General features: G+C 46.2%; 1 protein-coding gene across 23 annotated transcripts in view; it reads right to left on the bottom strand.

Annotated features, from left to right (window-relative positions):
- Kiaa1217 (KIAA1217 ortholog) overlaps positions 1–25,424 on the bottom strand; it is an 812,359-nt gene that overhangs the window by 287,921 nt on the left and 499,014 nt on the right. For 6 of the 23 annotated variants that reach the window (XM_075970625.1, XM_075970605.1, XM_075970607.1 and 3 more), the window contains exon 1: positions 6,368–6,524. The exons of the other annotated variants lie outside the window; for them this stretch is intronic. In XM_075970625.1, coding sequence (XP_075826740.1) covers positions 6,368–6,437 — 70 coding nt within the window. In that variant the 5' untranslated portion in view covers positions 6,438–6,524. Of the gene's footprint in view, positions 1–6,367; positions 6,525–25,424 lie in introns of those variants that run through there. 23 annotated transcript variants of the gene reach the window in all.

Genomic DNA, 25,424 nt, shown 5'->3' with positions numbered 1-25,424 from the left:
ATGCTTGGTTCTGAACACACACCGTGCATGCTTGGTTCTGAACACATACCATGCATGCTTGGTTCTGAACACACACCATGCATGCTTGCTTGGTTCTGAACACACACCATGCATGCTTGGTTCTAAACACACACCGTGCATGCTTGGTTCTGAACACACACCATGCATGCTTGCTTGGTTCTGAACACACACCATGCGTGCTTGGTTCTGAACACATACCATGCATGCTTGGTTCTGAACACACACCGTGCATGCTTGGTTCTAAACACACACCGTGCATGCTTGGTTCTGAACACACACCATGCTTGCTTGGTTCTGAACACACACCATGCTTGCTTGGTTCTGAACACACACCATGCGTGCTTGCTTGGTTCTGAACACACACCATGCGTGCTTGCTTGGTTCTGAACACACACCATGCGTGCTTGCTTGGTTCTGAACACACACCATGCATGCTTGGTTCTGAACACACACCATGCTTGCTTGGTTCTGAACACACACCATGCGTGCTTGGTTCTGAACACACACCATGCTTGCTTGGTTCTGAACACACACCATGCATGCTTGGTTCTGAACACACACCATGCGTGCTTGGTTCTGAACACACACCATGCGTGCTTGCTTGGTTCTGAACACACACCATGCTTGCTTGGTTCTGAACACACACCATGCGTGCTTGGTTCTGAACACACACCATGCGTGCTTGGTTCTGAACACACACCGTGCATGCTTGGTTCTGAACACACACCATGCGTGCTTGGTTCTGAACACACACCATGCTTGCTTGGTTCTGAACACACACCATGCATGCTTGCTTGGTTCTGAACACACACCATGCGTGCTTGGTTCTGAACACACACCATGCATGCTTGGTTCTGAACACACACCATGCGTGCTTGCTTGGTTCTGAACACACACCATGCGTGCTTGCTTGGTGCTGAACACACACCATGCGTGCTTGCTTGGTTCTGAACACACACCACGCACGCTTCACATGGCATCTGCAACCATGCCACAACTTGCTAGCAAATGCTTCTGGAAATACTGTGGCTCAGATTCAATTACTGTATGTTTTGAATTTCAGTGCTTTCGCTATTTATGCAAAGCTTTATGCTCTTATAGAAAAAGAATGGTTTAATTATAAAAAATAAGGACTTTAAATAGCTTCCTACTGTCATCCTTCAGCATGTATCAAATTAGTGTGTCTTCAACATGTATTATCGTAGGATGTGTGATTTTTATCTTAGAATGTTTGAGATGCTGACTTGAGATTCATTTTTTTAAAAAAATTATTCAGCAAATATTGACTTGGAATTGGAACAGAATTTCCACAATTTCTGAAACGGCTTTAAACATATTTTTGACATTGGTGCTACATGTTGGTATCATGATGCTCTCAGCACTATTATAAAATCAAACTATCAACACTGAAAAGTTTTAAAGATGTTCTGTATCTTGCCATATCAAATATTCAGCCAAGATTTAAATCCTTATATAAAAATAAACAAGCACATTCATGTTAGTGTGCAAATTTGTTTTCATCTTTAATAAATGATCATATTTTATACACCACACATACACGTACACACACACACACACACACACACACACACACACACACAACCATGGTAGCACATGCATTTAATCCCAGTTCCAACACTGAGGAGGCAGAGGCAAGAAGATTCCTGTGAGTTCTAGGCCAACTTGGTCTGTATAAGGAATAGCTAACTAGTGACACTCTGTCTCAAAAAAGGAAAAATGGGGGAGAGGAGAAGAACTTTCTTTTACAGTTAATTGATGTTTATGATATTTATTTAAAGGGTTTATTTTTAATTATAACTGTGCATTTGTACATATGAATACAGTTGCCCAGAGTGCAAAGGAAGACATTGGATTCCTTGGAGCAGGAATTATGAGGACTTGTAAGCTCCTCAGCAAGGGACCTTGAGTCCTCTGGACAGCAGTGCACGCCCTTAACCACTGGGCTATCTCTCCAGTTCTAAAGTGGTTGTTTTAAGATAATCTTCTTTATGATTTAGCTACAGTAAATGTTTGATTTATATGCCTCTCTTACAATTGTATATATCCAGAGTCATACAAATCTTCCCAGATGAAAGACTCCAGGGGCAAAAAAAGTTTAGGAAGTCCGTAACCCAGGGTGCTATCACTGTTCCCCAGATTCTTGAGATGACCATATGCCTGCCACCTTTCTTAAATAGCTCTGAGTTACACCTGTTGCCCAGCAAAATTATTTATAGAGTTCTCTTTTATTCTCAAAGGTGTGAGTTACAAGCTCACTCAAGGTTTCCCTGTGGACAGCTGCCTGATAACACAACGTCTCCGGAGTAGTGTCGTCGGCCTTCTGTCACTCCGTGAGACACAGTCCCGGCCCAGGAACCCCACACTGTAACCGCGGAAACCGATCCACAGGAGATGAGCACATGCGGCTGCGGGTGATGTGGGCCTCAGAGATGCTGCTCCTTCAGCTCACCCTAAGAAAGCCGTGCACACCCCAATGGAGCACGCGCAGAGAAGCACACGAGGTAAAGCACACGTGGTGAAACACACGCGGTGAAGCACACGCGGTGAAGCACACGCGGTGAAGCACACGCGGTGAAGCACACGCGGTGAAGTACACACAGTGAAACACACTCAGAAGTACACTCGGTGAAGCACACGCGGTGAAGCACACGCGGTGAAACACACGCGGTGAAGCACACGCGGTGAAGCACACTCGGTGAAGCACACGCGGTGAAGCACACGCGGTGAAGCACACGCGGTGAAGTACACTCGGTGAAGCACACGCGGTGAAGTACACGCGGTGAAGCACACGCGGTGAAGCACACTCGGTGAAGCACACGTGGTGAAGCACACGCGGTGAAGCACACTCAGTAAAACACACTCAGAGAAGCACACGCGGTGAAGCACACGCGGTGAAGCACACTCGGTGAAGCACACGCGGTGAAGTACACACTGTGAAACACACTCAGAAGCACACTCAGTGAAGCACACGCGGTGAAACACACTCAGAAGCACACTCAGTGAAGCACACGCGGTGAAGCACACGCGGTGAAACACACTCAGAAGCACACTCAGTGAAGCACACACGGTGAAGCACACGTGGTGAAGCACACGCGGTGAAGCACACGCGGTGAAGCACACGCGGTGAAGCACACTCGGTGAAGCACACGCGGTGAAGTACACTCGGTGAAGCACACGTGGTGAAGCACACTCGATGAAGCACACTCGGTGAAGCACACGCGGTGAAGTACACTCGGTGAAGCACACGTGGTGAAGCACACGCGGTGAAGCACACGCGGTGAAGCACACTCGGTGAAGCACACGCGGTGAAGTACACACTGTGAAACACACTCAGAAGTACACTCAGTGAAGCACACGCGGTGAAACACACTCAGAAGCACACTCAGTGAAGCACACTCAGTGAAGCACACGCGGTGAAGCACACGCGGTGAAGCACACGCGGTGAAGCACACTCGGTGAAGCACACGTGGTGAAGCACACTCGGTGAAGCACACGCGGTGAAGCACACGCGGTGAAGTACACACTGTGAAACACACTCAGAAGTACACTCGGTGAAGCACACGCGGTGAAGTACACGCGGTGAAGCACACGCGGTGAAGCACACTCAGTAAAACACACTCAGAGAAGCACATACGACGACATACACGCAATGACGTACACGCAATGACACAATGAAGCTCGTGTGGAGCAGCCAGAACCAAATCTTGAGATTCTAACTGGGACTCTCTCTCCTTTTACTACTTTCCCACCCCCTTCCAATGTCCCTAACCTGTCATTTCTTGAAGGCCCAGGTGCAATCTTAGTTCTTGGGCGCCCGGGGCCATCAATCAGCACAGAGGTAGTCAGGAGGGAAAGCTCAGTCTCCAGTCCTCCTGGCAACCCACTGACCAACACCTGTGTACTTTTCTTAATCCTCACACACAGTAAGGAAATGCTGCTCCCCAACCCCCAGCTCTTTCTCTTAAATGCTTTCCCCCATAGGTAAATGCAGTTCCATCTTTCCAGCTACCTGGATCAAATATTTTGAAGGTGTTTCTGACTTCTCTTTTCTACTCAGCACTACATCTGATCTTAGCAAATTCCTTTGGCTTTGCATCCAGTATACGTCAGGAATCTGCTTGCTTCTTATCGCCTGCTGCTTATCACATCTAGCCTGAAGCAGCAAGAATTTTCTTGCCTGTTTTGCTTCAGGAGCCTCCTTTACAGGCCTCGCTGCCCCTCCCCCAGTCCACTTGTGTGAAGCTGCACACCACTCCTCAGCCACTAAGTGCCTTCGAGAAAGCCTGGTAGAGTTCTTGAGTTTTTACCTAAGAGGCTTACGGTTCTAGGTTCTCTACCAAATTAATTAATTAAAATTAATTTCTTTAAATAAAAGGCAAGTCATATTTGCTAGAAGCACCCCACCTCCCATGAAGTAAGCGCCAAAGACCTCCCCACAGTTCTACAAGCCCTACAGAATCCGGCCTGGGCGACCTCTCAACCCCTTTCCCTCCTCTCCTCCTCCCAAGTTCCTGCTCTTCCCTCTCGTGCTGTGAATTTGGTTTATTCTCATCTCTGCTAGAGTGTCACCTCACTGACATGCTTTCTCATAATTCTTGATTTTACCCCCACTTCCTTGCTCTTCCCTTATTTTTCCCTATAGCCTTATTTTTAGCCAACAGAATCACCAGATAAAACAAAGGATCTCCAGTAAAATAGGAAGCTTAGGAGCATAAAAAAATATTTTTCGTCTAAGTCTATCCCACACAATCTTTAAGAAATACGTATGCATTAAAATGATTCATCGTTTCTCCCCTTTATTTACTAAATCCAACATCCCAGCCATCTGACAGGCTCCTCATTTGGCTTATTTTTTCATTATTTGTTTCTGCCCCACCCTTAGCCCTTAGAACATCATCAGTCCAATGAAGGGAACTGTTTTTCATCTGGGTTCTGCATCGCTGGATCCCCAGCGTCTGGTACAAAACAGGAATTTAATATTCATGGAGTGGACCAGTAGGTGAAGAGAGGATCTGACCACCCCAACCTCGGAAACATCAATGAATTCCTCCGCTTGTTTCAGAGTTGGTTCTTAAATTGGTCCTGGTCTAATTGCCCCCTCTAGAATTGGGGTCTTTTTTTTTTAGGACAGTCCCAGAGGTTGAATTCCTGTAGGAAGATCGGCCCTATCAAAAGAGTGAGTGGGGAGGAGGGCTTAGCTTGGACGCCACCAACCCCGGGAGCCTCAAACCGAGCTTAAACGCTGGGACGTTCAGAAGAGCGGACTGACGCCCCCCAGGCTCAGAGATTCATTGAGCATTTAAGAGACAGGCTTCCTTTTCAATTGGCTGGGGGATTTCTCTCTGCTGATTGTATTTTCTTCTGTCTGGCTCGGTTTTGCATTTTCAGTGTGGATGAGTCATGTGCTACTTCCTTTTTTTTTTTAATTTAAAAAAACACACACCTTTTCCCTTGTGCATAATCCCCACTCCCACGCGCTGCCGTGCGCAGCTCTGCACTCCCGCACATCTTTGTGTTACTAACTGGCCCCTGCATGAACCTGGACGGGTAGGGCAGGGACGGTTCAAGATTGTGTGGTAGGTGCCCCGACAGCCTACTCAGTGAGAGGGGCCGATGGGCGCCAGCATCACTGTCTGCAGCTACCCACCCTCCCGGCAAGATTTATTTGGAACTATATAAGGTTCTGGAAATTCCCTACGGAAAAGAAAAGTCTATTATAAACACAATGTAGAAAAGAAACTGCCTGGAGAAAATACAGGAAAGCTGTTTTAAGAACTCCCAATTTTTACATTTAAACAGAAAGCCCCAGAGTTCTATCTATCATCCAGATGCTCAAGTACTCCCCTGCCGTTCGGATCTGCAAAATAAAAACATTCTTAAGCTCCAATTTAACTCTAAAGCACTGCAAAACTTTGTAACCTACAAGAAGTACCCCCCCCCCCCATTAAAACTCCTAACCAATGAATGGAACCGCAGCGCCCTGAAGGTAGGCGCAAAATTGCCTTTCAGAGCCTCCTGAAGCACCGGGAAATTATCAAAACGCTGTCGGGTGATTCATTTGTCATTGCTTAGGGATCCCGCACAAATTGCTTGTTCACTGTTCGACCAATTTGACACCATGCACCGCCTCTTCCCCGACTTAGGAAGATCTCGCCACAAATAAAGTAGAGCCAAGAAACCACAGCTCTGGGATTAGTTTGAAAACGCACACCCCCACTCCCAAACGCCCCCCCCGCAAAGAAATAGACTTTTCGTGGCGCCAGGCTCTGGGTCTCCAGTTCTAAGCAGCGTGCGTTTAACTCCATCTTTGAGGACTGTTACTTACGGGGCATCTGTCTGCTGTCTGCCGAGGGAGGCAGGTTCGGCTCACATTTCTGGCCTTCGCTTTCTTCCATTGTCCCTGCCGGCCGCCCAGGCTCCTCACTCTGGAAACTTCAGAGCGCAGTTCGGAAAGCTCGCAGAAAGCGCTTGGAAGGGGGCCCGGGGGTGGGGCGGAGAGGACCGGCGAAACCCCACCCCAACTAGTCTCCACTCCGGTGCAAAGTCTCCCTCGCCAGGGAAGACCGCATTCCAGGGCCCGGCCTCTCTCGGCCCGGGTCCCAGAGCGTCCGCCACCCGCCCGATGTCGCCAGGACTGGGGGCTGTGCCCTGGAGGCGGCCGCTGTCCCCGCCTCTGCCGCTCAACAGGTGACCGCTCTGCTGACCCAGGACGCAGCCTGCCGGCTTTCCCTGGACGAGGCAAACACTTCACACAGGAGAAGGGACAGGAACTGCTGTTGCAAGTCAGGCCCAGCCCTCTTGAATCTCAGGAGCCCAATAGGCCCCCCAGATAGGCTGAGTAATAAGCAGCGAACCGCTGAATCCTCCAAAGTTATGAGAAACCTCTTTAAAAGTTTTTTTCTTTCTTTTTAAAGATAAGTATATGCTAAATGTTGTGAAATAAACACTCTACACACCAACTCTGTAGGGAACTAATTAGCATCTATAAAGAAGTATTGTAATTTTCTCTGGTCGGTTTCAATCACTTCCTTACCAGGACTTTAACCCCCGGATTTTAAACCCTTTGCTTTGGTTCTTTTTCTTTCTTTCTTTCTTTCTTTCTTTCTTTCTTTCTTTCTTTCTTTCTTTCTTTCTTCCTTCCTTCCTTCCTTCCTTCCTTCCTTCCTTCCTTTCTTTCTTTCTTTCTTTCTTTCTCTTTCTTTCCCTTCCTTCCCTTCCTTCCTCCCTCCCTTCCTCCCTCTCTTTCTTTTTCACCTTCACTTCTAAGACGCCTTTCTTTCCCCCAACACAGACACACAAACAGACACACACCATATACAACCATACACACACACCTCTTGATCACAAATCTGAAAAGCCACCTAGTAAATTGACCTTCCGGGTTGCTCAAGTTAATTACTTAAAAACATCTGAAAGGCAATTAAAATGCTTTCCTTTGGATGGGCAGGATTACATCCGACAGACTTGTTCTCCTTTTAAACCACCTACAAATATTTATTTTGTTCACTACCCAGTCCTTGGAAAGCTGGCGAATTTCCCAGAAAGTGAAAATAGGAGGCACAATGTCCACACAAAAAAGATGGGAAAATAATCCAAGCAACATTTGCCCCGGCTCTTATGGAGATTTGAAAAGAACTCAAGAGCTAACCTGGAAGGTGCGACCTTTTAATCTGCTGCCCCATATCATCTCAGGGAGAGAGGACAATGGTCATCCTGCCCGTCATACCTTCACCCAATTTACAGTCCATTCAAGCAGGATTGGACACCGATTTAGACCAGGAATGTGCGCAGAACAATGGCTGGCCTCTGGGCTGGATTGTGGCCTTGAATCACCTGTGTGTCTTGGCAGCAGAAGGGACATATTTTGGCCACTTCAAACATAAAAATGTAGAAGTTTGTTAAAGACAAAAGAGCGTGCCACCAGTTAAGGCATGGGTGACACCCACGCTGCAAGGAGAAGAGTCCCTCATTCCTAACCAGGCTTTTTCTGGAAATCCAAGAGGATGTGGAGGTTTGTAGAAAACTCAAGCAGTGTCCTAGCAGGGGCAATATAGACAGTGGATTCATTTTATATTTAAAGGTTTATTTTCATTTTATGTGTATGGGTGTCTTGTGTACGCAAACGTATGTGTACGCATATGTATGTGTGCGCTTTTGGTGCAGTGCCCACAAAGGCCAGAAGAGGGCATTGGTCCTCTCTAACTGGTGTTACATAGATGGTTTTGAGCCACCATGTGGATGCTAGGAGCAAAATCTGGGTCCCCTGAAAGAGCCACAAGTGCTCTTAACGGTTGAGCCATCTTTTGAGTGCCAAGGAGTGGGCCTAGGCAGCAAATAGCTAGAAATCTCCAAGACCTTGCAACAGCAGCATCCCATGATCTTACTTGGGAAATCATCAAGACAGCTGTTCCCATAATCCTGGTCACTTATTTAGGTAAAAGTAATCATAAAGAAGGACTCTCCTGGTATAGGACTAAAATCCCAGTTACTGAGGCAGGAGGATGGCAAATTGAAGGCTTGCCCAGGCTACAGAGTGAGTTTAAGGCCTTCCTGAATGACTTAGCGAAACCTTGTTTTAAAGAGCATAACAAATCTGAGGGCAGCTCAGTGGTAGAACATTCGCCCACACTGTTCAAGGCCTGGGTTTGAGTGGCAGCATCACCAAAAAAAAAAAATGTTCATCAATGAGGAAGAATCTTCTGCATACAGGTCTCGGGTTGGATGGTTCTGGCCTTCTTTCTGTGTGTATATATGTGCTTGGATATGTGAATGTTCAGGCCTGTGTGTTCCTGGAGGGCGGAAGAGGGCATTTACTGTCTCTTCTATCACTTTTCCCCTTAGTCCCAAGGTCTCTCCCTAAACCAAGAGCTCATTGTTTTGACTAGGCTGCCAGGCAACTGACCCCAGAGAGCCTCCTGTGTCTGTCTACCCTCCTAGAAGCTGGGCTTTCCAGGCAAGCACAGGAGGCCCACCTTGGTATGTGGTGCTGGAACACAAACTTCAGTCCTCACAGCTGTGTAGCAAGTACTCCTAACTGCTGAACCATCTTGCCATCCCTCAAGTCTTATATGATTGCTGTAAGATTTCAAGTTATCAGAGTCAATGGAGCAGGGAACATTGAAATACGAGGCCAAAGGCTTTGATACCACCCAATCTGTTGCCCTATGGGAACAGCCCACTCTCAGTGGCTCCTGTTTGTCTCTTGACACAGTACAGGAACACGTTTCCATATGAAGGAAATGCAGCCGGCAGCCAGCAGGAGCCTTTCCGTTAATCCCACGCAGGTAGGAAAGGTGGATTTCTGGACAGGAGCTGCGTCACCCTGTGCTGCAGCAAACAAAGCTCGAGAGCAGTGTTTGGGCCACTGTGGGCACCCGGAGGGGCCAGAGCACGCTCCTCCACCCTCTCTGCACCCCTGAGACTCTAAGCAGCCCGTGTGCCCAAGTGGCTTTGGTTTCTCTGTCATAAGGAAAAGCAGGCTGCTGCTGCCTCTGCAGATACTCCAGATATGCTGTAGAATGCAGGAAAGAAACAAGCAAACGAGAAAGCCAGTGGGCCTACATCATCAAGGCCTGTGATCTACACATGTTCTGATGGTGAAATGTTCTCTCCTCTGCATGACCAGAGTCTGGCAATTATAGGCAGAGCCTCTGTGAGTCACTGGACTTCAGTTGTTTAAGAACAGAAACTGAAAATATTTTGCCAAGACCCCGTTCATGCCATTGTGTGAGCTATTCACATATCTCTCTCCAGGCACACTGACCTTATTAAGAGCTCTCCACTTACTGTCAAGTTTCTCAGAAGAAACAGTAGCTGTATTCTGTAATCTACACAAACTTGGCACTCAAATCTTCATGAAAAATACCACTATTGTTACCTCAGGTACTAGAGAGATGTCCTTGGTTCTAGAAACATCTCTGAACTAGAAGTATACTATACTTTTAGAATTTAATTTCTAACTTTAAACTTTGCTATCATCATTCAATCTGCCTATTACTGTACTTCAAAACTTGCTGGGAAAGCAAGAACTTAAATTTGATTTTCTTCCAGTCAACTAGACAGCCACAATAATGATTGTGGGGGTTCAACTTCCAGCTCCATTGCTGTACCCCAGCAAAGGTGCAAGCCTTTCTCATCTGTTGGGATTCAGACTTAAAATGAGCTTACATACACACAAAGAAATGTCATTTTACATGAAACAGAAGTGCAGGAAGACAAAGGGGATTTTTCGGTCATAGCCCATCCATTGCAGAACTGGAATGTTGGCTTTCAAAACGGCATCTCCATGAAGTCGGCTAACATGGGGATCAATCACAAACAATTGTGGATGATTTGTTACAAGCCTATTTAATTACAGGGCAGTGGGAAAACACATCAACTTCTTTTATGCAAATTTCTCAAGAGAGAAATCATGGCCAGAGCCAGGCCTAAGTGGAGTTACCTTGATATTTGTTTAGCTCTTTTTTTTCTTTAACTCTTGCTAAAAGCAAGATAGTTTAAAGTAATTTCACATCTGGACACAAAAGAAATAATTAATGCTTGCTTAAAGTCCTTAAATGGATCTTTTAGAAGCATTGATAACTGAGTCAAAACAGTGGAAAACCAGTCAACAAAAATGTTTAAAAGGGAGGCTCCCTGTTGGGTAAGTGTTTAGCTTCCCAGTTCTGAAGGCACGTGTCATCAGTATGTCATAGGGAACAGACGTGTAACAGCTGGGGAAACTGTTGAAATGATGGTGTGAGGCGTGGCCTCTTCTCCCACCTCATTTGACAACATGCTGTCAGGTGCTGCAGGGACCTTCTACTGGGAGAAGGAAAGGAGGCACTATTAACCATGAGAGCTGGGCCATTAGAAGCCAGGATTGTCTATGGGACCCCAGCACACATGGCCACCTGCATGGGATCCAAGATAAGCCTCATGCATTCTTCAGGTTTTCTAACGTGAAGGGCTCATAAAAAGGAGATTTGAGCTTCTCACTGGACACTCCGTGGATGGATTTTAAGCACTAGTGAAAGCAAATGGGGACCCTCCTCCGAGCTGTATTTCAAGTAGTACCTGTATATCTTCAGCATGACCTCTACGCTTCCTTATAGGAGAGACTGGAAAGCCCAGAAACTTAAGAACTGAGGAGTTCAGGAGTTCCCCAGCATGTGATTTTCCTGTTTGGGTGGCTGAGAGTGTCCTCAGCATGCATCCACTGTACGGTTACATAAGGTAAAGTTACACTTGGATCCCTGTATCATCCTCTCGGGATCAGGAGATAAAGTTCTGCAGGGCTGCCCTATGGTCCACCGCAAACTGAGTCTGGATTGCAGGCAGCAACTTTCAAGTGATAATCGTAGCGTGTATGGTTTACAGCTTTTATCCCGGAGCAAGCCAAGCTGTGTACCATGTCCCTGAGTTTCTGGACTTGCAGGGTGGAATTCACCAGAACAGGTAAACTCGCCCAGACCCAAGCAATCGGTGCTGCTATCAGCCTTACGGTGTCTGGAGGAAATGGCTTTCCAGGTTCATTTTCTGCCCCTAACCCTCCCTAAAGGCTCTCATTCCAGATTGCCTTAGAGAGAGCAAGAACCAAGGGGAAACCCAGCACACAGCCAGGACACGAAGTGACAGATGGTTCACATCTCTGTTGCCTTACCCTACCACTGGGCAAACTATAACTTAATAAGCGGTGTCCTCCTTCTTACCCATTGCTCCAAGTGGCCCCCCAGTTGCTCTGATTCTTTGTGCTACATTGACATGGAGAATAAAGTCATGAATGAAGTGCCAGAGAGCTTGCTCATCCATTGCTGGAAATAAAGGGGGCCAGCCTTCAGAAGAGGTGGGAGGGGCCCAGAAGAGGTCACACAGAGCAAAGAGCCCTTGAGCAGGCTGTGGGGACTCAACTTTTGGGCAAGTGACTTAGTTTACACAGTTTATGCTGCAGAAAAAGGTTGCCTGATAACATTGGGGTATCAGAGCAAAGGCCCTGGATGTCGCCCTGAGGTCCTGGTGAAGCCCAGAGACAAAGACCCTTATACCACCCTCAGCAACCTTTGTACTCCTCTGTCCCCACCTCAGGAATTTCAGCTCCTTATTTCCATTCCCTGCAAGGCGGGGGATCTAAGTGGTTTTGGGTGAATCGCTTCCAGGTCGAGAAACTGAAACACACAACAAGTCTCCCTACTAGATCAGTCCTTCTAGTCTTTGCATCAGCTTCAGGGAGTCATCTCTCTGGCTTTGTTCTTTTTTGTTTTGTTTTTTGAGACAGGGTTTCGCTGTGGTTTTTGGAGCCTGTCCTGGAACTAGCTCTTGTAGACCAGGCTGGTCTCAAACTCACAGAGATCTGCCTGCCTCTGCCTCCCGAGTGCTGGGATTAAAGGCCACCATCACCCGGCTCTGGCTTTGTTCTTGAGGGGCCGGGATAGAACTCAGCACAGGGTGCAAGTCCTGCTGCCTGGAGTCCTGTCAAGGAGGAACACTCTGCCCATCATTCTCCAACCTGAAGGGAGCCTTGGACTCCAGAACATGAAAGAAGCCCCACAAGGGAATCAGCCTTTCCTCTCCAACCCCTGATGTCTGGAGAAGTAGAGCTCTTATTAAGAAGGTAAGGGGCAACCAACATCAAACGAGATTTTGCTGTTAACTATTTCCTATGAAATTAAAAATTCCATCCTGCAGGGAAGCTCCTTAAGGAGGAAGGTGAACAACTCCAAAGAGCTTCAGGAAGTCCCTGATACTGAGCACATTCACTAGACTCCTCCCCTGCCCTGCCAGAGTAAGTTACGAAGGCTGAGAGTCCCTCTCAGAAGAGCAGAGTCAAGCTTCAAAGAAGACACTAGACAAGCCAAGCTACAAAGAGACTTTGGAACCAGAGCAGCTGCCTGGAAGAAGCAGAAACCAGATGAGCTGAAGAGGTTTAGACCAACTGAGTCACCTGGAAAGGACACACTCCAACCTGTTGGGCTGCCTGCAGGCTGTGCAGTGTGCTCCAGCTTCCCAGCTTTTGTGAGCTGTCACCTGTGCTGGGGTGGGCCTTGGTGATTCAGCTGCCTTTGAGTCATTTCTGATCCTGTAAGTAACCCCTCACCCATACTCCTGCAAATAACCCCAGTAAAACTCATAGTTTACCCAGCTGGACTTTAGTGTTTTCTATACCTTCTCATGGGTTCCCTATCTAGGGTGAGTGGATGTGAGTGTTGTGTCTACCCAGGAAAAGTTCTCACATAATGGGCCTGCAGCTGGGCTGAGCACTGAAGAGCTCATAGGCTACTGTGCTCAAAGGGTTTGGGTGTTTGAGCACCTGGAGTCACCCAAGGACTCAGGAACTCAAACTCTATATCCTCAAGGTCCTTAGACCTTGTGAAAACAGTCATGTGTCTCAGAAGTTAGTATAGACCGTTACTAGCATTCACTCCAAGACACTCCAAGACCAAACTCTCACACAAAGGAGATCTACTTTCCCCAGAGAGAAAAAGAGCTGGTAATAAGAGACAGAGACAAGAGATAGAGGACTGGGGAGAAGGGAAAAGGAACAAGGGAAAGAGGTCAGGGGTCAGGGATATTTGCCCTGGAGAGACAAAGAACTGCCTCTGGATAGAGAGGAGCCAGACATGGTCATAGGCAAATGGCAGTTTATAAAGGTAAAAGGGGAAACCCTAAGTTAGGATAAGGTGTTTAATTTTAATTGGGCATGCTAATTTGGTGAGCCAAAAGGGACTTTTGATTGCTAAACTTCAATACCTTGGTAGTCAGCTTCAGGAGGAGGAAGTAGTCAAATAAGGGAATAGACTTTGGTGACCAGCTTTAGGAATGTAATCTTAAGGGTTTTAGCAAGGCAGGGGGACTAGGGGAAGGGCAAATCCTTCCAGAGCCATGTTTGCTCTGCTCAGGATAGCTAGAGTCCCTTCAACTGTAATTTTAATATTTTCAACATCTCAGCCCACAGCACCAAGAAGGAGCTCCACTGCCCAGAGAGAAACAGTTTTTGTTAGGAAGGACACATTCCCAGCACAGTGGGTGGACGGGTAGGGAAGTGTCCCCCATTGCATACAAATCTTGTAGCCACTCAGCTTTGCAGATTTTAGGGCAAGGTGTTGAGGGAATTTAGCAGAGTCACTGTATCTGGGGTAGATATTAGATCGGACAATCATGTTTTAGAAGTCCTTTGACCTTGGGCTTGAATCCTGTGGAAAACAGTGCTTGTTCTGCTGAAGGGGCATCTTAGCTTTCCCACAACCTTGGTCACAGATGCCTCAGGCACACCTGAGGCTCTTGTGTTATTGTATATTGCAAACAATATATAATTAAGGACTGGAGTCTTGGGGGCACGAGATGCTCTCCTTTAGAAAGACTTGTAAATTAGATTAGGGACCTTGGTATGAGGAAATAGTTTGTGTAATTTTCAGTAAGTACGCCTTTGTATGGTTGTTCAGGGTTCCATCCAGCAGAAGAGGCTGGACCTTCCTGCTGCCACACAGGCCTGAAAATTTCATCTTGGACTGCCTTCTTTCTTCAACTGACTCATGCTACACGGTGCAACCTGACAGCAAGGTGAAGTTCAGGTTCCTATATGATGCTAGAACTTAAAATTCTTCATTTTCCTGCTTTTGCTGTTTTCCTTTTTAAATATATCTCTCCAAACTTGACCAAGTTCCAGCTACATCAAAATGAGTGGAATAAAATACTTAAATACAGGGTGAGCCCCAGTGTGAATAACACTGTTGTAGGAGCTTCCATAACTCCGAAAGATTAAATTCCACAAGTGAAAAGGATGAAATGAGAAAAAGCAAAGGTCAGGTGGTTAGGGTGGCTCAGTGAGTAATAACACTTGCTGTCTGGCTGGACCTGAGTTTACTCTCTGGAACCCATGGTGAAAAGAGGCATTGTCCTTCATGAAGCAATAGCCTTTCCTGGTCCAATCAGCAGGGTTACTATGCCAACCAACCCTGCCTGACCCTGGTCCTGCTCTTCCCCCTTCTCTCCTATAGAATCTAAACATGAGATGTCAAGGAACAGGATGTAGACAGAGTAGTTGGTCCCCAACTCTGGAACTTTGAGTGTTTCTAGGATGTGAAGAGTTTGGTACTAAGCTAGAAAATGTTCCAATACAGTAGACAGAATTGATGTCTCCTTACCAAACTTGAATCCCCAGAGGTACAGAGACAGGTACATGTTATGCAGAAGTAGGTCTGGGGGACAGAGAGATCAACAGAGCACTGCCTGGGAAGTAACAGGTAGAGACAGCTGGGATGGAGAAGTCAAACAGGACGTGGAGTTGCCTTGTGTCACTCAGAACTGCCAGCAGCCTCTGCAGCTACCCGAAAGCCAGAAGCAGTGCATCTACTCAAGCTTAGGAGGGCATTCCCTGTCTTCTTTTTGTTTGCACACACAACACACACATACATGCACACATGTGCACACACATATACACAACCCCAGCTGTGGGTATATCTATCCCATACTACCTAAACAGATCACATCTGAATAAAATGGGAAATTCAAGGGCAGACTTCATTGACTGCTTATAAAATAAAATATTTTCTTCAACTTAGACACAAATACACACATACACACATGCACACACACACTATTCATTACACCTGACTGTAATGGTTTAAGTAAAATGCTGCAGGTACCCAAGTGGCAGCAGTGGGCAGTGGGCTATGAGACCATGCTTCAGGTCACTGAGTGGCAGCAGGCAGCGGGTCCTGAGACCATGGCAGGCCATGAAAGCAGCTGGGTCCCATGCAGAAGACCAGATGGATAGGCATGCCATGCAGAGTGAAGTTGGATATTTATTTAGTGGGTTATGGAAAGGAAGGGGAGAAAGGGGAAGAGCAGAGAGAGGGACAGAGAAAGAGAGAGAGAGAGAGAGAGAAGAGCTTGGGCTGCAGGCAGGAAGGAAGATCTGCCTGCCTCTGCAGTAAAGAGAGGGGAGGGTGTGGGTGGGACTTGTCTCTTAAAGGGACAGGACACTGACTTCCCAAAGATTTCTATTAAGTAGCTTAAAATTACATTTGAGGGTAGATTTTTAAGAGTCAAATAACGACTTCAAGAAGCTTCCAAATGCTATAGGTAAGTGAATATATGCAGACTAAACTCAGGAAAATAGCAAAGTTTAAGTGGGAAAGAGTGAAAATCATTGTCCCTAGGTTATTATTCCCCAAACTGCAGCCTACTGACTCCTCTCATCAGATTGCTGGCATTTAGATTATTAATGACTTTATATCAACTCACCAAAATCATTAAGGTTTTGTTTTAATACTGTCAAATTATGGGTATCAGATCACAATTAGATATTTTTACTCAGAATTGGTAAATATGTAAGTTTTAAAAAAGTAGCTGTGTGTGTTGGCTCATACCTATAATCCTAGCCTTAGGAAGCTAAGGTAGGAAAACTGTCATGAGTTCAAGGACTGCCTAAACTACATACAGTGAATTCCAAGTCAGCCTGGGATACAGAACAAGATTGTCTCAAAAACAATTAATGGAACAATATTTAAAAATAATAAAAAATGTTGAGTTGGGGTATAGCTTACTGGTAGAATATGAGATTAGTGTCAATGAGATCTGACATTTATTCCTCATAACAAAAGGGAAAGAAAAAAGTAAAACATTTTGTTCATATAATTCTTAAAATTGCTTAAGATATCACAATCTGGAATATACTGATTTAAGCCAAAGGTGAGCAACTTAACTGCTTTAGTTAGGGTTTCTATTGCTGTGGGTTTCTATTGCTATTTACCATGCTTTAGTTATGGTTTCTATTGCTATTTACCATGACCATGGCAAGTCTTATAAAGCAAACATTTAATTGTGGTGACTCACTTATAGTTGAGAGGTTCAGTATATTATCATCATGGTTAGAAGCAAGGCAGTACAGGCAGACATGATGCTGAAGAAGAAGCTGAGAGTTTGTACATCTTGGCTCACAGTCAACAGAAAGTGATCTGCCTGACTGGGCATGGCTTGAGCATATATGAGCCTTCAGAGTTCACCTCCACAGTGACTCCAACAAGGCCATACCTCTTAATAGTGCTGTTATGGGCAATCCTTTTGTATGCTGTGAATATGTGTTGCTCTCATTGGTTAATAAAGAAACTGCTTTGGCCTATAGCAAGGCAGAATAAAGACAGGTGGTAAAGTCAAACAGAGATACAAAGGGAAAGAAGGGCCAAGTCAGGGAAAGATGGGAGTCATCTGTCCAAGAAGGAAGATGCCAGAGGACCAGTAAAACCATGGCAATATGATAATATATAGATTAATAGAAATTGGTTAATTTAAGTTATGAGAACTAATTAGTAATGAGCCTGAACTATAGGCCAAACATTCTATAATTAATATTAAGCCTCTGAGTGATTATTAAGAAGTGATTGAGGGATGGGGCCAGACAGAGAAACCGCTATTTACACAGTGCCACTTTCTCTGGGGACCATTTTCTTTCACACCACGGCATTACCCTGCTCATTCATACATACCTTCTATCTTGGTTCCTTTTCTGTTTCTATAACAGTATATTCAAGACTGGGTCTTTATAAGTAAAGAGGTTAATTTTTGCTCAGAGTTTTGCAAATCTAATAGAACAGGCATGACATCTGTTGAGCACGTGGGGAAGGCCATGTGCTACACCATTCAGGGCAGAAGAGCAGATGGGACAGAGGATGTGTGGGCAAAAGAAGTCTGCTCGTGAGAGGGCAACGAGGGAGAGCCGAGGACACTGGGGAGAGTCAGCACCTCCCTCCCAGGAACATGCATCAGCGAATGCACCATGTCCCCATTTGTATATCTGAAGGCCTAGGAAAATTCCTACCACCTCTCGAAATCATGATCTTGGGAACCAAGCCACAACAAGAGATTGGATGGGGACAAAACATTCAAGTCATAGCAGTTTCGTTGTTCAAAAGTGTAGTGAACACTAGTTGGCCAGTGGTGGGTACCAAGATGCCAGTAGACAACACTGGTAAGGGAAGGTGTGGATTTGTGAATATTTCTCACACCGTGTGCTCCTTCCTTATATCTGACCCTTTCTTGTGGCGCTCTGAGGTGTACATGCGGTAACAGCTTTAGCCACCTTTAATGGCAGCTCTGACCACAACTATTGGCATGCACTGAAACATTAACTCCTTAAGGGAGGCTCCTACAACTTAAGAAGCCAATGAAACTTCAAAGGCTCAGAAACTCAGAAAGTTACAAGACACACAAGTCTCCTCTCCAAGGTTGTAAACTCGGTACCAACTGCTGGGGCAGCAGTGTTCCTCTACAGCCAGATGCAGATTGGCCAGGAGGTTCTGGGGCACAACTCCAATGAGCTGTTATCCAGGCTAGGGTGGGTTTTTTGGTGATGCAGCTGCCTTTGAGACACCTATGATCTCAAAGAAACACATTCATTTGCCAAGCTAGACTTGGGTGGGATTCTGTCTTTGGTCTGTTGTGGGTGCCCTCTCTGGGATGAGCAGACAGTTGTTCCTGGCTCCCCACTATGCACATAGATTCTGGCTGTTTTATTTCTGCATGATGGGGTCAGCAATAAGGGATGAGAATCAGCAGACTGAAGAAATGATGTCTGCATGAACTAATTTAGAGAAGGGAGAGGCTAGTTGTCCATGTCAACAATGAGCAGGGACCACATTACTGAAGAACAGGAAAACTGGCCTCAAAGAACCACTAGATATGTGCTGGGTGCCTTACAGAAAAGGGCCTGACAGTACAGGGAGCCGCAAGTGCAATGGCTAATTCCTTGAGACAACACGAATGTTGAAGGATGAGGAATAAAGGCAGTTCCTGCAGGGTTGAAAGTAATTTAAAAAGTTAATGGTGGGATGTGGGCAAAGATGACCAGAAGACATATAAGTGAAATGAGTACCAATTTTGAGGGTTGTAGCTTTTAAGTTGTATCTAGTATAATATGACAAATTAACCAAACAGCTCTGTACTGCTTATTCGGTTTGCTTGGCTTGAGGTCACTGGAGGGAGAATCAAGGGCTTTGCGCATGCTATGCAGGGGCGCTACCATTTATAAACGTGATTTGCTAGCACTGTGCGGGCTGTGTTGAAAGGAAAAAAAGAGCAGCAGAGAAAACGGGGTGACATGTCCCATGCTATGTGTCTCCTGAAAGCTGTGAGCAGCGCCCCTTGCCTGCCCTTCTCCCCCCTTTCATGTACTTATAAGAAAGAGCAAACCCAGCTGCTTGCCCACCTTGGTGCAAATACTTGCACAAGTTAAAGTTTATTCATTAAATACAAGCTTAAGTCACTATGACAACAAAATTACAGTGACTAGCAAGCTGGCATCTATATTTATTCAACAAAATGATAAAATTCATTTATAACATTGTAACTTTGTTAAAAATCAAAAGGTAACGAAGTGCTGCAATCCCAGCGTCACCAGATAGTGGGGTGAAAGCTGAGAGATCAGAGAAGCAGAGCAGCCCCCACTAGAGGGACCTTTTATCTTTTCTAATGCTCTGAATGAAAGGACAATCCTGTCCTCAGACTTGGTCCTCTGACTGACTGCTTCAGACTGAGCCTCAGACTGCATCCTCAGAGTGCATTTAGCTCCTGTCTCTTCCCATATTATATTCCTCTGTCTGCCCAGCCTGTCTCCACCTCCCTAGTGCCGAAATTAAAAGCAAGGGATCCCAAGTTCTGGGACCTTTGTGTGAGCTATGTTTCTTGTTTTACAGATCCAATCTTGAGTATCCCAGGGTGGTCTTGAACTCACAGAGATCCCTCTACCTCTGTCTCCAAGTCCTGGGATTTAAAAAAGTGTGTGCCACCACTCCCTGGCTTCTAGAGGCTTAGCTCTGCACTCTGATCTTCAGGCAAGCTTTCAAACATAAACAAAATCATGGTTTCATGCTGATATTTTTCATACAAGATGGGGCATGTTCAGGGGTGTGGTCACAGACCATCCTGTTTCATAACACATGTAACTGTTTTAGTCATGCTCAACCCTGTCTCATCAACCTCTCTTGCTCCCATCCCCGGGTGGCTCTGGCCCCTCTCCACTCCTCAAAACAGTCCCCTTTCTACCTTCATGTTTTTGTTTTTATTTTAAATCTAGATCCTGTGTATCTTTGTGTGTACACAGGTACATGTGCTTGTGTGTGTGTGGGGGGGGGGGAAGGGCAGAGGTCCACACTGAGTTTCTTCACCCTGCATCACTTTAAGCTTTGAGACAGGTCCTCTCCTTGAACCTGGAGCTTGCTGATGTTCCTACAGCGGCTGGTGAGCAAGCTCCAACAGTCCTCGGGTCTCGGGCTCCTCAGTGTCGGAATAATAGACATGTATTGCTATGTACCTCACATGGGTGTTTGGGATCAAACCTGGGTCCTTGTTTGTGCGGCAAGTACTTCACCCACTGAGCCCTCTCCCCAGCCCTTTACTTGTCTTTCTGAATCGGACATATTTTATTCAAGAGTTCACTCATTTTCCAGTAAATGACATGCTTGTGTTCTCTATGGTTGGACAGTACTCCACCGTGAACATATACCACATTTTCTTTAACAGTTCATCTGCTGGTGACTGGGGGGCGCATAGGTTGACTCCATGAGTTCGGTAGATACCTCTGTGGTATGCTGATTTCGGTCCTTTAACATATATATTTGGCGTTAAACTGTTTCCTGAGGTTCTGCGGATCTTAAGTGCAGCCTTCTCTGAGTGCTGAGGAGCCACACACTCGGCCATCATGAGCTACTGTTTCTCCGTAAGTGAACACATGCAAAGACTGATCATTTCAGAGCTCCTTCCCCAGCGGTGGGTCAGACCCTCCAGTTCTCCTGTCTCTAGAGCAGCAATAGCAGTCGTGCCTAGCTCAGAGGGTACTGTGAGAAGCAAGTACAGCTGGGCCTGGCACAGTGCCATTGATGTGTGTGGAATGAATTAATAGAACAAGGCAAACTGGCCTGTCAGTCATGCGTGGCTGTAAGAAACGGACGTGATCATCCGAACGTGGGTCAAATCCTTAAGAGAGATGCAGACCTGTGACTAAAGCTATTGTCAAGAGCCTGTGGCATGTATAGATGGACAGCAAGTCCCTAAGGTTTTCCCATCAGTCTTCTACACAAGAGTGTGGGCAGCTCATCCTTCTCTACTTCATTGGGAATCAGCATTGGCTCTCTTCACTGTCGGAAGCTCTCTGAAAATAAAATGTGGTGACCTTGGTAATCTGAGCATAAGAGAATATCCAGAATAGATCTGGATGAGGCATGCCTGGCCTCGTTATGTACGTAAGGCCAGTTAGGACAGTTGGAATACTGACTTAGTCCTGGTGTGGAAGCATCTGCCTGCTAAGACAGCCTGGAGATCCCCCCACCCTTACCCCATTAGTAATCTTTCCAAAGCTGGAACAATGGGCCTTTGTAACTAAGACATTTCTTTTCTGTGTTGAGGTCAAAATCCAATTAAGTCAACCCTGAGCACCCAAGGAGAATTAGCCAGAGAAAGCTAAACAATTGAGAGATGGGGGAGGGAAGGGCAGGAAGACTCTGGCATCTGATAAACACATTACTCACTGGCTACAAGGTTGTTAAAACGCGGTCAACATTGACTTGTAACATGTTTAAAATGAGATTTAGTCACCTCGGTGCTACCTGGTACACCAAGGGGAAACCTTACAAGGAATGAAGCAAAGGAGTGGATTTATGCATTCAGGTATTTATTTAATAACCCACAAGTCTATTCAAAGCAAGATCCCCTCGGGGCGGTGGTGGTGGGAGGGGTGATGAGTAAAGAGGTCCTCCAGTCAACCTGCAAAGACCCTGCCTGTCCTGTAAGCATGATGAAGTCAGAACCAGAAGCAAACAAAGGCAGTCGTGTGACCGAGTTAGTTTAAGGTGGCGTGTATAAAGACTGGATTGGAGGGACGCTGACAAGGTGACATGTGAGAACACAGCCTGAGCCACCATCTCCAGGAACGAAGGAAACTCTAAGTTCCAGAAGTCAGAAAGATGGCCCGGCTCCTCTGAACAGTGTCTGGTTGTGGGTCGGCATTCTACCTGAGCTCTGTGAATGCTTCTGGCCTTGCAATCAGATCACCACAGTGTAAATATGGAGATTGCAGGTCACTCTCGGGGTCTTCCTTTATTGCTCTCTACCTTACTTTTGGCCACCTGGAGCTCCCTGTTTCAGTAGACTCACTGGCTAGTCTGACCCAGTCCCGGCTTCTCTCTGTCCCCAGAACTGGGCTTATAGGCATGCACAGCACTAACCCAGTCTTTTACAGGAGCTCTGGGGATTCACACTTAGGTCTTCATGCTTGTAGAAGGTACTTTACCCAATGAGCTACCTGCCCAGTCTGCCATGTGAGGTTTTTGTTTTTGTTTTTTGTTTTTTTTTTTGGTTTTTCGAGACAGGGTTTCTCTGTGGCTTTGGAGCCTGTCCTGGAACTAGCTCTTGTAGACCAGGCTGGTCTCGAACTCACAGAGATCCGCCTGCCTCTGCCTCCCGAGTGCTGGGATTAAAGGTGTGCGCCACCACTGCCCGGTTGCCATGTGAGGTTTTTATGTTTGTTTGTTTGTTTTTTGGCTTGGTTTGTATTTTTGAGACAGGGTTTCTCTGTGTCACCCTGGCTGTCCTGTAACTCACTCTGTAGACCAGGCTGGCCTCCTACTCACAAGTCTGTCTCTGCCTCCCAAGTGCTGGGATCAAAGGCATGTGTCACCACTGCCCAGTTCACCTTGTGAGTTCTGATGCGTTTAGTGTGGTTAGTCTCACCACACACAGGCCTAGTTATTCCCCAACAACTTCATTGTTCTAATGTGTTTCTGCTGGTTCCTTCAACATCAGCAACTCACTAACTCAAATTCCAGAAAAAAAGGGGAAAATTCAACATCTGCAATGTTCTCCTTTACATAAGTCAGGAATGGCTCTAGGCATATCATATAATATTAGCCTTATAATGTATGCAGTTTTGATTGATTATTGTCAAGAAGTTAAATGGTATTTATCAAAAATATGCTAAAACCTTATACGGTCAAGTTATAAAGTAAGTACATGGCCAGGAAGTCAGCGCTCAAGGGGGGGGGGCTGTCCTTCCAGTTGGGTCTAACAATTCTCGTGCCTAGACATGGCTTCCACTTGCCTTTGGTGTAACCTTGATCTACCTCTCAGTCACAGGGAAGTGCCCTGCTTCCTGCACAGGGCCTGGCATGTTGTAGGCACTCCAGGAATACTTGTTGCATACATTGATAAAAACAAACCATGGGCAGATTTAATCCTTGGGGTCTCAAGCCTGAGCCCCCAGCTAAAGTCTCATAAAGCAGCAGAAGGCAGGAGGGATTCAGCGCAGCACTTACACCTCACTCCTGAACCGCCACACTCTTAGCCTTCTAGATTTAGGGTCGGCCTGCACCTCCACATTTTGTGTCCTTAATTACCTTCACTTATTGCAGTTACATCAATGGAGAGCCAAAGGCCACAGAGCTCTGTAAAGGAGCCGGCATTCAGAGAGCCATATTGGCATTTGGCCGCTAGAGGGCGGGAGAGTCGGGAGCCGTTCTCTGGAGGAAGGTAATGAATGCCCTTTTGGGTAGGAACTTGTGCTGGTGAAGAGGCCTCAGCTTCTTTTTATAAATAATTCACAATTCTTGTCAGGGAATGGGAGTATGATTTCTCCCTTGGGCAATCTGAAATACTCATGTTATAATTTAAAGCAAACCAGAGGATATTCAGAAGAATTCTCCAGATGCTGAACACTGCTGAGTAGCCTTTTGTAATACCAGGACGCTGTGAATTTCCAACCCCTGGTCTGGCATTTTGAGCAACACATGCATTCATTTATGGCCAGGTATTTTGACCAGATGCATGCACCTGTAGCCATACATTTTGACCAGATGCATGCACCTGTAGCCATGCATTTTGACCAGATACATGCACCCATGCCCAGGAGTTTTGATCAGATGCATGCACCTGTAGCCATACATTTTGACCAGATGCATGCACCTGTAGCCATGCATTTTGACCAGATACATGCACCCATGCCCAGGAGTTTTGATCAGATGCATGCACCCATGCCCAGGAGTTTTGATCAGATGCATGCACCTGTAGCCATGCATTTTGACCAGATACATGCACCCATGCCCAGGAGTTTTGACCAGATGCATGCACCCATGCCCAGGAGTTTTGATCAGATGCATGCACCCATGCCCAGGAGTTTTGATCAGATGCATGCACCCATGCCCAGGCATTTTGACCAGATGCATGCACCTGTGGCCAGGCATTTTGATCAGTTTTATGCACATTTGTCAAGTAGGGTTGCCAGAGTTTAAAATTCAAGAGTCTAAGTAAAAATTTCAGGAAAAATAGTAAATACATTTTAATATATAAACATACCAATTTGGGAACAAGTTGTCTTTTGTTTGTTGGTCAGGCTTGGTTTCTTGAGACCCAGGCTGGCTTGAACTCCCTATGGATCCCAGGACAGACTCAAAACTTGAGAGTCTCCTGCCTCTGCCTCCGTGTTGATGGAAATACAGGTAATGCCACCACACCAAGCTTGAAACTTGTCATTTTTACTGTTGTTCTGAGCATCTGACTGGCATATGACACAAGGGCACTTGCTCTTCAAGAGGACCAGGTCACTCTCTTGCGGTGGCTTTCTCCATCTTCCCTGCCTGGGCTATTTTCTCTTTACCAATTATTCACTCAGTTCCCTACTCGTTATCTAAGGTCTGGCTTGGGAGCTTCTTCCTTGCCAGTTCATTAATGTTCTCAGTGGCTGTGTGATGTTGTGTATGTCACAGCCATCTTGGCACTCCAGGGACGTATGTATGGGCTGTGAGGCTGCTGATTGCTCCGAGGAGCAGAAGGAAGGGGACTGTGGTGGCCTGAGTAAGAATGGCCTCTACACTCAGATTTGAATGCTTTGGGAGTGGCCTTAGGAGGTGCGGTCTTGTTTGAGGAAGTATGTCACTGTGGTAGGCTTTGAGGTTTCAGATACTCAAGTGAGGCCCTGTGTCTCTCTCTTCCTGCTGCCCGTGAAACTGGATATAGAATTCTCAGTTACCTCTCTAGCACCATGTTTCCCACCATGACGATAGTTAGGACTAACCCTCTGAACCGTAAACCAGCTCCAGTTAGATGTTTTCCTTTATAAGAGTTTCTGTGGTCATAGTGTCTCTTCACAGCAATGGAAAACCTAAGACTTGGATGGATGAGAAGCACTCATGAGAAGGGACCGTTCTACGTGTCCGGACATATTGGAGGAAAAATAAGGTTGAAAACTCTCATACATGGTGCCTTGACCTGGTGACAGGGATTCTTTCGTCTCCTGAGCTTGTGGTAGAAAGAGGCAGGAGCACCCAGGTCAGCATGAGGAGAGAGTTCTGGGAGAGGGGACCTGGCTTTCCCTAGGAAAGCTCAACCTACTTATAGGGTCTAGCAAGAGGTAGAACAGAGAG

Source organism: Microtus pennsylvanicus, chromosome 4 (assembly GCF_037038515.1).
Source record: "Microtus pennsylvanicus isolate mMicPen1 chromosome 4, mMicPen1.hap1, whole genome shotgun sequence".
NCBI lineage: Eukaryota > Metazoa > Chordata > Mammalia > Rodentia > Cricetidae > Microtus > Microtus pennsylvanicus.
The sequence above is the reverse complement of the archived record's forward strand: the minus strand, read 5'-3'. Positions and strand labels throughout refer to the sequence as shown.